This window comes from Rissa tridactyla, chromosome 1 (assembly GCF_028500815.1).
Source record: "Rissa tridactyla isolate bRisTri1 chromosome 1, bRisTri1.patW.cur.20221130, whole genome shotgun sequence".
Taxonomy (NCBI): domain Eukaryota; kingdom Metazoa; phylum Chordata; class Aves; order Charadriiformes; family Laridae; genus Rissa; species Rissa tridactyla.
Genome location: NC_071466.1, coordinates 181,070,318 through 181,083,179, shown reverse-complemented (window position 1 = coordinate 181,083,179; position 12,862 = coordinate 181,070,318). Strand labels below are relative to the sequence as shown.

At 42.3% G+C, this 12,862-nt stretch overlaps 1 protein-coding gene across 2 annotated transcripts in view; it reads left to right on the top strand.

The window, feature by feature from the left end:
- Positions 1-1,064: 1,064 nt before the first annotated feature.
- The window catches only part of CAND1 (cullin associated and neddylation dissociated 1), a 29,051-nt gene continuing 17,253 nt past the window's right edge, over positions 1,065-12,862 (top strand). The window contains exons 1-2 of one of the 2 annotated variants that reach the window (XM_054206401.1): positions 1,065-1,360; positions 5,356-5,499. In XM_054206401.1, coding sequence (XP_054062376.1) covers positions 1,293-1,360; positions 5,356-5,499 — 212 coding nt within the window. In that variant the 5' untranslated portion in view covers positions 1,065-1,292. Of the gene's footprint in view, positions 1,361-5,355; positions 5,500-12,862 lie in introns of those variants that run through there. The other variant, XM_054206411.1, reaches the window with a different exon arrangement.

The window sequence follows — 12,862 nt, the reverse complement described above, 5'->3', positions numbered from 1 at the left end:
TTTTTTTTTTTAAACATACATAAAGGGACCAAAAAGTACTTCTTTAGGAGCTTTGCCGTACACAAGTAACTGAGAAGGATTAAGGCTATTTAATGTTCTCATGTTTTAATATGAACCTCAAGGATGGGGTAACACATGGAAATATTTCCCCGGCTCTCCTACTGCTCTGTATCATCTACCCATGCATGGGCAGATCATTGGTGAGGCGCAGAAAACTAATGAGATTGACATGAATATTAAAAAAAATCTCTGAAAGGTGCCCTTTGGCTTCCAAGCGCTCTGAAAGCACCCGCATCACATTTTCAAGCCGCTTACTGAAAACCACGACCGATGGAAGCATGCCTTTATTTACCAAGAAGATTAATTTTCACATCACCACTTCTGGCTTCTGCCAGATTGTTTCCAGTACGTGCACAGCTACGACGGGAGCCATTGCGTACCTATGAGAGGGCCTGGAAGAGAACCCTGCAGCATCCCTAAGGCCAGGAGAGGCCGTGGGTTTGTAACGGCCACCGAACACAAAGCACCGTGCCCCGTGCCCGACCGACTGGCGCTCAGAGCCTCGATAACCCCTTTTGCTGTGGAGAACAAGTGGGAGAAGTTTATGTAAGGCCGCCTTTCAGCGGGCTATCCCTCCACGCGAGCCGGGCCGGGCCCTCGGGGACGCTAACGGACGCCAACCACCACCCCACCCCCCGCAGCGCCCCAGCCCGGCACCAAAACGAGGCTCCACCTCCCGGCGGGTAACGCGCCGCCCAGGCCCTGCCGCACCCCCTGAACTACAACTCCCAGCATGCACCGCCAATAGCCCCCGGGCGCCGCGCGGGCGCGATGCACGCCGCGAAGTGTAGTCCCCCTCCGTCCTCGCCGCCGTTTCTCCCCCCACCCCCCGCGCCACACTCCAACGGCGGCCTAAACTTCCCGCGCACGCTCTGCGCCACGTACGATCTGGCGTCACACGGCGGCGGACACCTCCCGCCCGCCGGCGGAGCCAATCAAGCAACGCGAGTAGGGGAGGGGGGACCTTTGACCCGGCGCCGCGCGCGGGCGGCCCGCCCCGCCCCTCCCGCCGTGTCAGCCGCAGCCGCAGGAGGCGGCGGAGCCCCCGCCTCCCCCCGCCCGCTCCTGCCGCCGTCCCCGGCTCCGGTTCGCCCCGCCCGAGCGCCGTCCCCAGCAGCGGGCGAAGTGGAGCCGGCGAGGCCGGGAAGACGCCGCCGCCGCCTCCTCCTCCTCCTCCTTCTCCTTCTCTCCTCCTCCTCTCCTGCCCCCCCGCCCCGGCCGGGTCCGTCAACATGGCGAGCGCCTCGTACCACATCTCCAACCTGCTGGAGAAAATGACATCCAGCGACAAGGACTTCAGGTGGGAGCCGCTGCCGCATCCCCCCCACAACCCCGCAGCACCTCGGCCGCCGGCCCGGGCCCTCGCGCCGCCGCGCCGCGCCCGCAGGCCCCGCGCCGCCCTGCCCTGCCCCCACCGCCGCCTCCGCGCCGGGCTCGGGCCTGGCGCCGCGGCCGACAGGGCGGCGGGGCCGAGCGGGGCCCGGTGCTGCGAGCCCGCCTCGGTGCCTCTTGGGGTGGGAGAGGGCCTCTCCCCCGGGCCGCCCCTGCGGGGCTGGGCGCGAATCGGCCGCCACCCCGGGAAGAAAGTTGGCGGGAGGGGAGCGGCTCTTCTCGCCGCCGCCCGTGAAGGACGGGGCAGGGGAAGCCGCGGCCTCCCCGCGTCGCGGGCAGAGATCGCAGGCAGCCGGGAGGAGCTGAGCGGCCCTCGGGCTTGCTGAGCTGCGGGGGGCTGAAGGCGGGGGAGGAGGTCGGCGGTGCAGTTTTCCATCCTCGCAGATGCTCAGAAGCCGAACGGACGAAGCCCCGAGCAACCTGCCGGCTTTGAGATGACCTCCCTGGGTCCCTTCCCAACCTCCAAAAAAATACGGATCCTGTGATCCTGCGAATAGGAGCAGGGAGGGACACCCAGAACATCCTAAGCTCACATGCTTGCAGGATGCTGCAGCTTGTAGACAAGAGGGGTTTTGTGCTCCTCGCATAATTTGGTACTGCCTCTAAAAGTCAGTGGATCCAGAGAGAGAAGTCCAGATAAGTCTGATGGGGAAAGGACTAGTATATGTAATTTTGAACTTAAGATCTGTCACAAAATCACTACTTTTTATTGGATGATTTGCTTGCTTCGTAATAAACGAATAGCAGAGAAAATGCAAGCATTTGGATATCAGAAAATGAAATGGTATAAGTAAGCTATTAAAAAACACCAGAGGTGATAACATTTACACAATAGTTCTAGTAAAGCATTAGGTTAAAAATAATTGCCTTTCTTTGTATGGTGTGCAACCAGAAATTCACTTTTGAAGCCTTTATTTGTCAAAGAGGGTACATGAATACAGACAGGGAAAAGGCATAAAATGTGCTTGGGTTTTGTTGCTTTGCTCCAGCATAACAGTGCTTAGTTTATAGTTAAAGAACATCTTGACATCCAAACAAGTCTCTTGTTAATATATTAAAATCTAAAGGAAAACAGAGGTGATAATTAAATAACCAGAAAGTTGGATTTGGAATAATCTTGTTTGCTTTTGACAAACCGTTGTAGCACTGGACACACATGCAATAAATTTATGGTTTTTTCATGTCAGTTTCTTTCAGATTTTAGTAACATGATATTACCTGGAAAATTTAGGCTAGAAATTTTGGAAGTAGAAAAAAATATTGATTGATTTAAAAAGAGATGGTCCAGAATCCCCTGCTTTATTTAAATTGTACTAAAAATAGATTCAGACATTTGTTCTTCTGAATGTTACTGAAGATTTTTTTCTACTTATATCACATTAATTTGTTTCTGTAGTTAAGTGAGCTTTGCATTTTGTGCTTATGGTGAGGATGACCTACAAAAAATTCTAGTTGATTTGCGACTAAATACCCATTTTGATGAGTTTAAAACTTTCTGCATAAAAGGTGTAGGTCACACCTGTCAAATGCAGTTGTTAACAAGCACTTTTTTTCCCCAGTTGCATGTAGTTAAACTTGCTTTGTGGTTGCTGTAGGAGAGGACACTTCAGAAATTACCTGTTCTAGGAGCTTTGAACAACTTTGGAATTCCCAAATATTAATTTTTTTTTCTTAGCATGGATTAAAATCTGCCTTTACAAACCATAAAAATGAGTGATGATAGACCTTTACAAACTGGCTGTTATGCAGTAACACGTTTTATGAAACTTTGTGTATCGTGTATTCGCGTAACGGTTAAAATAGTATTTAGCGCTGGTAATTGTAAGCGCATTTATTCTTAGATCATATACCTTTGAAGAGGGACTGTGTAGTTAACCTGTTGATATCAGGGAGATGAGTTATAAACCACAGTTTGAGTAAACACTTTCCTGTAACATTTAATCCTCCATTTTTTGGATAAACTGACTTGTCCAATGCAAATTGTCCAGAAACTCGCGCTTAAATTCTAAAATGGGCAGTAACGTAAAGTGGCAATTTACTATATGATTCTGGGAGAAGTAGTGTCCTCACTGGAGAAGGAGAATGACTACTCCTAGTACAAGGTATGAGGAACTGCTGACATGCTGCTGCTTCGTGCTGGGTAAGGTTTAATGTGCCTGAGGTGGGATCAGTTGTGACTAAAGGCCACATCTAAACTACTTGAAGCCATGTTTCTAAATACCAGCTACTTTAAACTGAAGTCGCCAGGCCTCCCCACACCATTGTGGGGTTTGGGTAGGGTTTTTTTTTTAGTGGAGGAGTTTGCCAGGAGGACTCCTCAGTTGTAGTTGAGTGCCACCGAAGATGCCCAAGCTCTGCTTAGTTTAGGGACGTGTCACAAGTAGGTGATGAGTGCATGTGGATTCATAAGGCTGGGAAATGGGAGCTATTGACCAAGGAAGTGAGGGGAGGCTATTAAGAAGGCTTTAGAAAAGGACGTAAATATAGCAGTAATACAGAGGCACTTTTTGAATGTTCTAGTATTGTGTGACTGTGTATATCTTTATTCCCATTCTGTCTGTCCATTACATTAACTTACCAAGTAGTTTTTTCCTTGCTGTGCTTAAAAGTTGGTGCCATTCGCATTCATTGTCTGTTTGTGCACATATCTGGCTTCTGTCAGATTACAGGCTTGTTTCAGAGGGACTGTTGAAGTGAAATAAAAATGACTGAAGTCTTATCTTAGAAACACCTTGAGATTATTAAACTGGAATTACTGTATTAAAAGACAGGACAAGTTGGGGTCCATTCTGTGAGGGCAGGCATCTGGCATTTGTGATGCATATTACGATTATGCAGAGTCGTGGCTTTAATTTTCAGTAAAAAAGTATTTAGCATGTCAGGCTGTAAAGGTAACTTTGCAAGTATGACCTGAGCTCAAGTGATGTCTGCTTGAGGCTGATGTTCCTGAAGTCCCAATGTCAACCTTAACTGTTTAATTATAGACCAGTTTTATCTGGAGCTTTGAATGGGGTTTGGGATTGGTACCAAAGCCCATGGGATCCGTAATTGAGTAATACATCTCTGTTACCTCTCCTGAGAAGAGAGGACGCTTACAAAAGAAGAACAGATTGGGAAACAGACTTCAGAAGGAAAAGCAACAAAAGACATAAAAGCATTATTTTTGGAAAGTAATTTCTCAGTATGTTGTTGTATTGGTGGATGTGACAGTGTTGTTGAATAGTAAATTAATTGATGTGAAAGATGATTTTATTTGCTTGATCTCTCAAGAATTAATCTTGGTCTTTAATGTGTCACCCTGGATTGAGGGCAGGATAAATTTATTGGCCATTGTCTGCACTATAAACAAACTAGTCTGCACAGGGGAATTAAAAACACAAAACGTAGCTTCAGTTTTATTTCTTCTTCATTAATGTTTGGCTTTTATGAATTTTGTGGGAGAATGTTTAAAAAACTCTATATTCTTCTTGCTTAAAAGTTGTTTTAAAATAAACTCGGAACAGAGATTGCTTTTTTTTTAACAAACTTTAAAAATAAAATCCTATTTTGTACAACATCAGCATAGCTAATGAAAGGACTACTTAAAATCCGTGAAAGTGTCTGGTTTACTTTGTGGAAATCATTTGGAATCTAATGTAAACAGCAGAAGTAAAATATGTATCTGTCCTCATCAGAGAAGGATGATGGCCTAACTAAAAGTTATTGTCATTTTTAAATACAAATTTTCTCATTTTTATTCTACAACTAAAATAAATGCTACTGCATCACAAAACAGGTAACAGTAATCCAACGTTGAATGTGATTTATTTGATAATAAATGGTGGAAACTGAGAATTTTGAATCCTGAGCACTCTGAATAACCCATATCCTTTTAGCAATAATTATCTGACTATCTTTTGTCAGGTTTATGGCTACTAATGACTTGATGACAGAACTACAGAAAGATTCTATCAAGCTGGATGATGATAGTGAAAGAAAGGTGGTGAAGATGATTTTGAAATTACTGGAAGATAAAAATGGTGAGGTGCAAAACTTAGCTGTCAAATGGTACGTATTCTTTTTCCATGGTGTAAAGAATTGTTTAATGACTGAAAAATGTAAAGCACTTTTGAAAAACTTAAGGGCTGCTGCTACACAAACTAGTTGTGAAACTGATGTCCACAAAGGAACCCTTGTACTTGTAGGCTACCTGCCTTAATTGTAGTTTCTTACAGAACTATCTCTTGTTGGCATTTTGGATTAACATTTGGGGTTTCAGGTGACAAGTAGCACATGCAGTCCTTGCTGAATGTATATGAATGACATGCTTGTTCTTTGGTGATGATTCTTGAATGCTAAATAGATTTAAAAATACTGTAATTCATTGGTAATTGCCACATTGATATTTGATTGTGAGAAGGTAGGTGATGTGTAGGGGAAGAATTGTAGTATTAGAGTAGTTTCCAGGCAGAGATAAAAACATAAAAAGGTAAATATGTGGTCTTGATTATCAAGTATGGAACTTATTTCTTCCCTAACATTCAGAATACTGTGTTAACGGTTTTACATGCTTTACAGGAATTGAAAATGTTCTATGGGATCAGGGTGCAGTTACTTGCATTTCAGAGACTTCTGTTGCTTCTGTACCCTCTCTTCCTCACTTTTTTTAACTTTACATGTAGTGTGGCTTTTCCAGAGCACCCTTTGAAGAGGTTCTATGTTTATTATGCCTTTTTGTTTTTGGCCCTTCTGACTTTTTGTACTTTTTAAGTAGGGCCTCTCTGTTAAGAAGCTTGTAGAGTTCCTGAGAATGTTTCTTGTTTGTGAGCTCATTTAAAAAAAAAAACAAACCAACAACTTATATTCCGCGAGGCATGGATTGAAGTAAACTTGCTATGCAAGAGCTTGGGGCAGCTTTGAAGAGAAGTTTCACATTATGACTAGCTGAGTTTGTTTCAGCTTGTTATTCTTTAGGGTTTGCCTTATCAGACTAGCAAAGCAGAAAATTAAAGCCTGTGTGTACATCTGCTTATGTGCTTAGAAGCAGTGCTTGCTTCAGCTTCTGAAGTATTTTCAGTGATGGTAACCAAAATCTTGCACAGAGAAACTAGTGTAGGAATAGCAAGTTTGAACCCAAAGTTTAATATTAGCAGTATAGTAATATAATTGTCACTACTTTTTCACTACTCTGTCCAAGATTGCAGTGTTGTTAAAATGTGTCTTCCTCCCCGCCCCCCCGCCTTTGTTTTTTTAACAAACAACACAAAATGACGTATTTCTTTTTTATTCAAACTTCTGAAATGTCAGAGTTCCTTGTGATACAGCTTCAGTTCTATGGCTTTGAAACAGATTGCTTGTACTCAAATCAGAAGAGTAGGTTATTATGAAACTTGGCTCAGGCTTAGAATTGTCTTGGTGTGCAATAGCATTTTGTGGAAAAGGTACGTTGCAGCATACATGCAGTACTCATCTTTAAGGTACATCCTAAAGTTATCCTGAAGTTTAGATTCATACACATAGACACAGCTTATATATCAGTCTTTAATGGCAATGTTAGAACTTTGGACTGAAAATACACGTAATGTTTATTAAAACATTAAAGAAAGATCATGAAGGGAGGAGACTCTATTTTCAGATGATCACCTGTGTATGTGCACATGTACATGTGTCCTGTTCTTTTCTTATTAACCATTTGTCTATTTTTAAAGTTTACTTTGACATACTGATAGATTTCTTGGATTTAATTAAAATGGTGGGATCTATTTAAAGTTTGGAGTCTTTATGAGAAATCCAAATAATGTTAAAGAACAGTCATATTAAATATACTGTAATGGGACAGGCAAGATGGTGGAAAAGTTTTCAGGGAAATTGTGAACATTCATCTAGAATGTGTACATTCTTGAACATACCAAGGTTTTTTTTGGGCATTCCAAACACTTGCAGATATTCTTTGACAACAGAAAAATCCCACCACCGTAAAAGAGTCTTCTCTTTTTAAAGCAGCTTATACTCACGGTATTGGTCTATGACAGTTTTAAGCCAGGTGAAGCTTCTGCTGCTGCTCTGCTGTTCTTGCCCTCCTTGTCCCTTTTTTTGCACTGTTGCTTATCTGATTTTGTTGTAGACTGGTTTGGGGACTTAGTTTTCTTCTGGCTTAGAGCTCTCCTCCTGCAATCCGATGAGCATTGGTAGAAACAGTGGTGAGGACAAAGGATGGGAGAGGTTGAACACTAGTAAGCTGTAGTTAAAAAATTTTTAAGATAGTTCAAGCTTATCTAAAGTCTTCCATCTACTTCAGCCCTGGGTGTAAGCTCAATTTGTTGGGAAGTTAAATTCAGCCAGCATATTTTTCTTGATCTTTTCGTTTTTTAAATATTTTGTGGTGTTCTTTACTTGTGTATTTCTGTTACAGATTTGCTGGCACTTTCAGCTGAGGAGAGTGTAAATTGTGTTTAGATCTCTATTAATTTAAATGCTCTGGTGAACTTCAAAGGCTGTCTGCAGGAACTTTCATCAGACTGGTACTTGATGACCCATTTAAGTATAGATTCCCTCTCTCATAGAAAAAGGACTTAAGACAACCCTATGTACCTTTGAATCTTCATTTGAGACGGGTTTTTCCTTGAGGAAGGGAGGGGAAAGATTTGTAGTGTTAGCGTAGCTTCCTCTACAGGTAGATCAATGGAAACACTGTGAATGGGAAAGGTATTGATCACTCCTTGGGCAGATAAGAATCTCTTGCGGGAGGATCACTCTTTCAAGGTTTGATTCTTGAGGTCACTGAGCAGAGCAGATTTAAAACAACGCAGAACAGCCTTAAAGCAGCATTTATTTTTAGGTAAGCGTAGCACCAAGTAAGCAGTGTTCTGGTTTTACCTTATCTGCTGCTTGTTTTCACATTTGTGTAGGAAGGGCTCTATTGATTAAAATGCTGATGAACTTGTTTCTTATTATCTCTTCAAAGCACACTAATGATTTTGTTCTTGTTCCTTTCAGTTATATTACCCTGGTTTTGGACAGGATAAAACATGTTGTTCTTTGGTTAGCAGAAGTCAGGTTGAGAGTTCATGGATATTTGGGTAGTAACCTCGCAAGATGATTGTGCAGTTCATTTCTGAATAACAATGAAAATTAATGAGCTGCCTGAGTACTCTTGGAGTAAAAGTCAACCTGCTCTAAGCTTTGACCCTACAGAAGGGAAGGGAGTGTATTTGTCAAGCTTCTGTTGTTGCAGGCAGTAGATGCAAACTAGGTCAGTAACTGTGGGTTCTTCACCTTGTTTTTCTTGAGAGCATGTAAAATTTTAAATGTGTTCTTGTTGTCTGAATTTTTTTTTTGGAGTTGTTAGTTTTTTGCTTCATTTGATAATCTTAGGCTGTTTTACAGTCAGCCAGTGTAGAAAATGCTGTTGAAGATTCTTACAGCGTGTACTTAGTTAAAGCCTGTTAGGGTAGTCCAGCACAGCTTCCTGTGCCCCTTATGGCGGTACTAGTTATACTGCCTGTAGAACTATCCAAGATCACGTGCATCTGGATTAGACAAGCAGTATGGTTTGTCTAAGTGTAGGTATTGTGTTGAATGGAATGTTTGTTCTTCGTTGGTGGTAATGTCAGTAATGTTCTGTTGGCCCAAATTGCACATTGTTTCATATGTTTTCTGTGTTGCAGTTTAAGGATGAGCTGCTTCTCATTTTGAGCAGTTATTTACGGTTTGATATTCTGCCATTTAAACCTATACTTACAAATTTTTGTTGTTTCACACCGTGAAATGTTTCTTGAAACCTGTAAAAACCCAAACAAACATGCATATATATATATATATGGGGAAAAAAAAAGAGTGGGATTAAAGTAAGTACTTCTCAGTGATTTCTCCCTTGTGCTACTGCAGTTTCGCTGCATTTATCAGTGTGACTTCTCTGGGCAGTAGTTCAATATAGGGAAGCCTGCTTGATGCTGTGAGTGTGAGTCATTAGTGTGAACAGGATGATGCACATATTGGCTGCTGTGTGGCTGATCTGGTTCAGCAGCTTTAAAGCATTTTGTATGCTGTGGTAATACACTGCTGCGCATCATGCTATACTGGTCATTTCAGTCTTTCTTTTTTTTTCCATTTGTGAATTTTAACTCTCCTCTGTAAGTAAATGTATTTATCTGATAGCCGTTAAAGTATGCCAGTTTGAGACTATAATTGATTATAAGTTGGTGACCGCTTTCTAATAAGGAGCTACAGTATGATCACCTTTATTTTTAAATGTATGTAACTTAAAGGAAGACAGTGTGTTGTAGTTGCTGTTTATTTCCATAGGCAGCTGAATGAGCTTTTGACTTTAAAGAGAAACTGGACACAAATTATTGGCTAGGGAAAGGGAAAAGATCAAAGAGCACTTAAAACAGTATCTGATAGTGCCTTCAAATGTGTAAAATACATGGTTAAGTGCAAAAGCTTTGTACTCAGAACTTACTTTCTAAAAGAAGGTTGTAGTTTACTTTCAACTTCTGATCAGCTTGGTTTGTAATCTGGGACTAATAATAAGGTCTGTAAGTGATACCTACTGTTTGTTTCATGTGAATACACTTCCATAATTATACACGTGCTTGTTCCTGCTCCCTAGTGCTTCTATTTACAGGACTTCTGTTGGAGCATGCAGCGTTACAGATGTGAAATGGTTTGTACGGATTCTGCACTCGTACCTTTGTATACTGTAGTTTGTTGACTGAAATGCACAGGGAGTTTCTGTGGACTACTGTTGACAGTTGTCATACCTTGGAATTGCGATTGCTTCTGTTATAGGTGGTTTGTGCTTGTGCTGCTTGCAAAACAATTTACTATGCACCAATGGTCGAAGAGTGTAACAGTCCTGTGGGTAGCTGCTGACTGACAGTGGTGTGTATTTGAAGAGAAGCTAGTGACAGACTGAGGGAGTTGGGGTTGTTCAGTCTGGAGAAAAGAAGGCTCCGAGGAGACCTTATAGTGGCCTACCAGTATCTTAAGGGGGCCTACAAGAAAGCTGGTGAGGGACTTTGTAGGATGTTGGGTAATGGCAGGACTAGAGAGAATGGATTAAAACTAGAGATGGGATGATTCAGACTGGACATTAGGAAGAAGTTCTTCACCATGAGGGTGGTGAGACACTGGAACAGGTTACCCAGAGAGGTGGTGGAAGCCCCATCCCTGGAAGTTTTTAAGGCCAGGCTGGATGGGGCTCTGAGCAACGTGATCTAGTGGGAGGTGTCCCTGCCCACGGCAGGGGGGTTGGAACGAGATGATCTTTAAGGTCCCTTCCAGCCCTAACAATTCTATTATGCATCAAGGAAACACTGTGAAGGGAAAGCTTGGCTGAAGAGTGAAATCAGGTTGTGGAGAAAGCCATGAGCTTTTTGAGCAACTGGAGAAAATGTTTCAACTTTTAGGAATGTGGTCAGGGTTGGCTTGATGTATTTGAGTCTGGGAGGTAATCCTTGGTAATAATCTGTGTGTTGGCAAATGCTTGTGTACAAATTGATCAGGAAATTATCTGTTGGAGGAAAAAGGCCTTTACCAGTATCAGTGTCCAGCAATTATTTCAATAAGGTTGCAGTATTAATTTAACATGATTTTACAGTAAGTAAAATGACCAGATTAGATTGTGGATATGATCCTCTAAATCCCTGCTGTCAGAGGTTAGTAGCTGTGAGATGGTTTGATGGAATCTAAAGATTCCAGTACAGTGCCCCTTTCCTAAATTAAAGGGCAGTGCCAGGTTAGGGCCAGAGGTTTGGCTGCTTTTAACAAAGGATGCTGTGTCAGAGCTGTTCATTTCTGCAGGACTAGGTGTACCTGCTGAAGCAAGTGAGAAACCATTCCATTACATCTTCCTTTCTGTGCACTTAAAGGGCTTCTCTTTATGCCTTTCATCAGATACTAGTCAGTATCTCAGTTAACAGTTCTCTTGGGATTGTTTGCTGTGTCTTCTAGAAATGCTGCACCAAAGTTGGTTTTGCGTATTTTTAAGATATCTGCATATCTTCATAAAATACTCTGCAAAATGAGTAAATTGCAATCTTCCTGAATTTGTGGCGTTGAGGTGATCATAATGCATAAATTTCAGATGTCTACAGCCTAATTTGACTAATGTCAAATTAGTTCCAAGTTTTGTGCATTAACAAAACTGAGTTAATTAATTGTACATGATTTCAGTGCATGATTTTGGTAAATATGATTTGCCTTTGCTGCCTTTTTTTTTTTTTTTTTAAATTCCCAAATTGCCAGTATTTTCATCAGGTTTTACCACACGAGTAGGGTGATAGTGAGTAAGGAGAGCAGGAAACCACGCAGGTTACAGTTTGTGAAGGAAGGCATGGAAAGCAGTAGGTGTGGTTGTCTTGGGAATTGCCTGTTCCTGGGTGTTAATCTAAGTGCTCTGCCTCGAGTGCAACCACTGTTCTGAGTTCATAAGGGTAAGGTGTTATGAGCATGGCCATTGAAAGAGAAGCTCCTAAGTTTGCCTAACATGGTGACAGGCGACTAATGCCAAAACTTTGAACCTTACTCTGGTTACTACCGTATTGTAAATCAACTTAGTGCTTGAATGCAAGAGCTTGCTTTATATAATAGATAAATTTCCTTTGTCCATGTCCTTCTGTCTACACTTCTTGCTTGCTGCCTTTTGCTTCTGTTGGGTGTTTTTTATAATTAGCTCTTGCCAATGTGGATTCTCGGACCTCGGAAAGAAGGGTAGCAGCAGTGGGGTATGCACAACAACAGGTTTTGGGATGGAAGATATATTTTGGTTTTGTCCTACTCAATAGAGCCATGTCTGCTACCTGTCCAAGAGTGAGGGCCATAAATCTCAGCTCTTTGAGGCCAGGTGGAATTACTGGCTTGCAGTCTTCTGAATTTGAGCCTAGTCCTCCAGTCTAGCTCGCTCCAACAGCTCTGTGTAACCGTTTAGTTTGAGCTGTTGGAACACTGTTTTTTTTTTTTTTTCAGGAGTGGAGAAAATGGGTGACCAGATTGGGTGGAACAGTGATTTTTTGAGGGTCTACACTTGTCCTGTGGTGTGAACTATATGGTGGGGGGTGATGGCCTTGGAATGATTGAGAGGACTTGTAAGGTGGGAAGCATGAAAGGTGTGGGTAACTCTTGAGAGTGTTTGGGAGGCTTTGTAGCAGGAGGAATGGAAAACTTGATGCTCTGAGACTGAAGAGAAGACTTAGTTTCACAGGAACTTGGAACATGTGGGTTTGGATTTACCCTGTAAGTGCTTCTAAACTGTGTTTGACCAGACCGTTCCTCTTTTTTATTTTTTTCCCCATGCACACTTGAAAGGAAAGTTGCTCTAACCAGAAGTGGGGATTGCTAAAGTGACTTGTTCAAAATGAACAAATGCATTGTCGATTTTGACTATACATTCAGAAGTTAATTCAATAGGATCCAGCGTACCAAATCACGT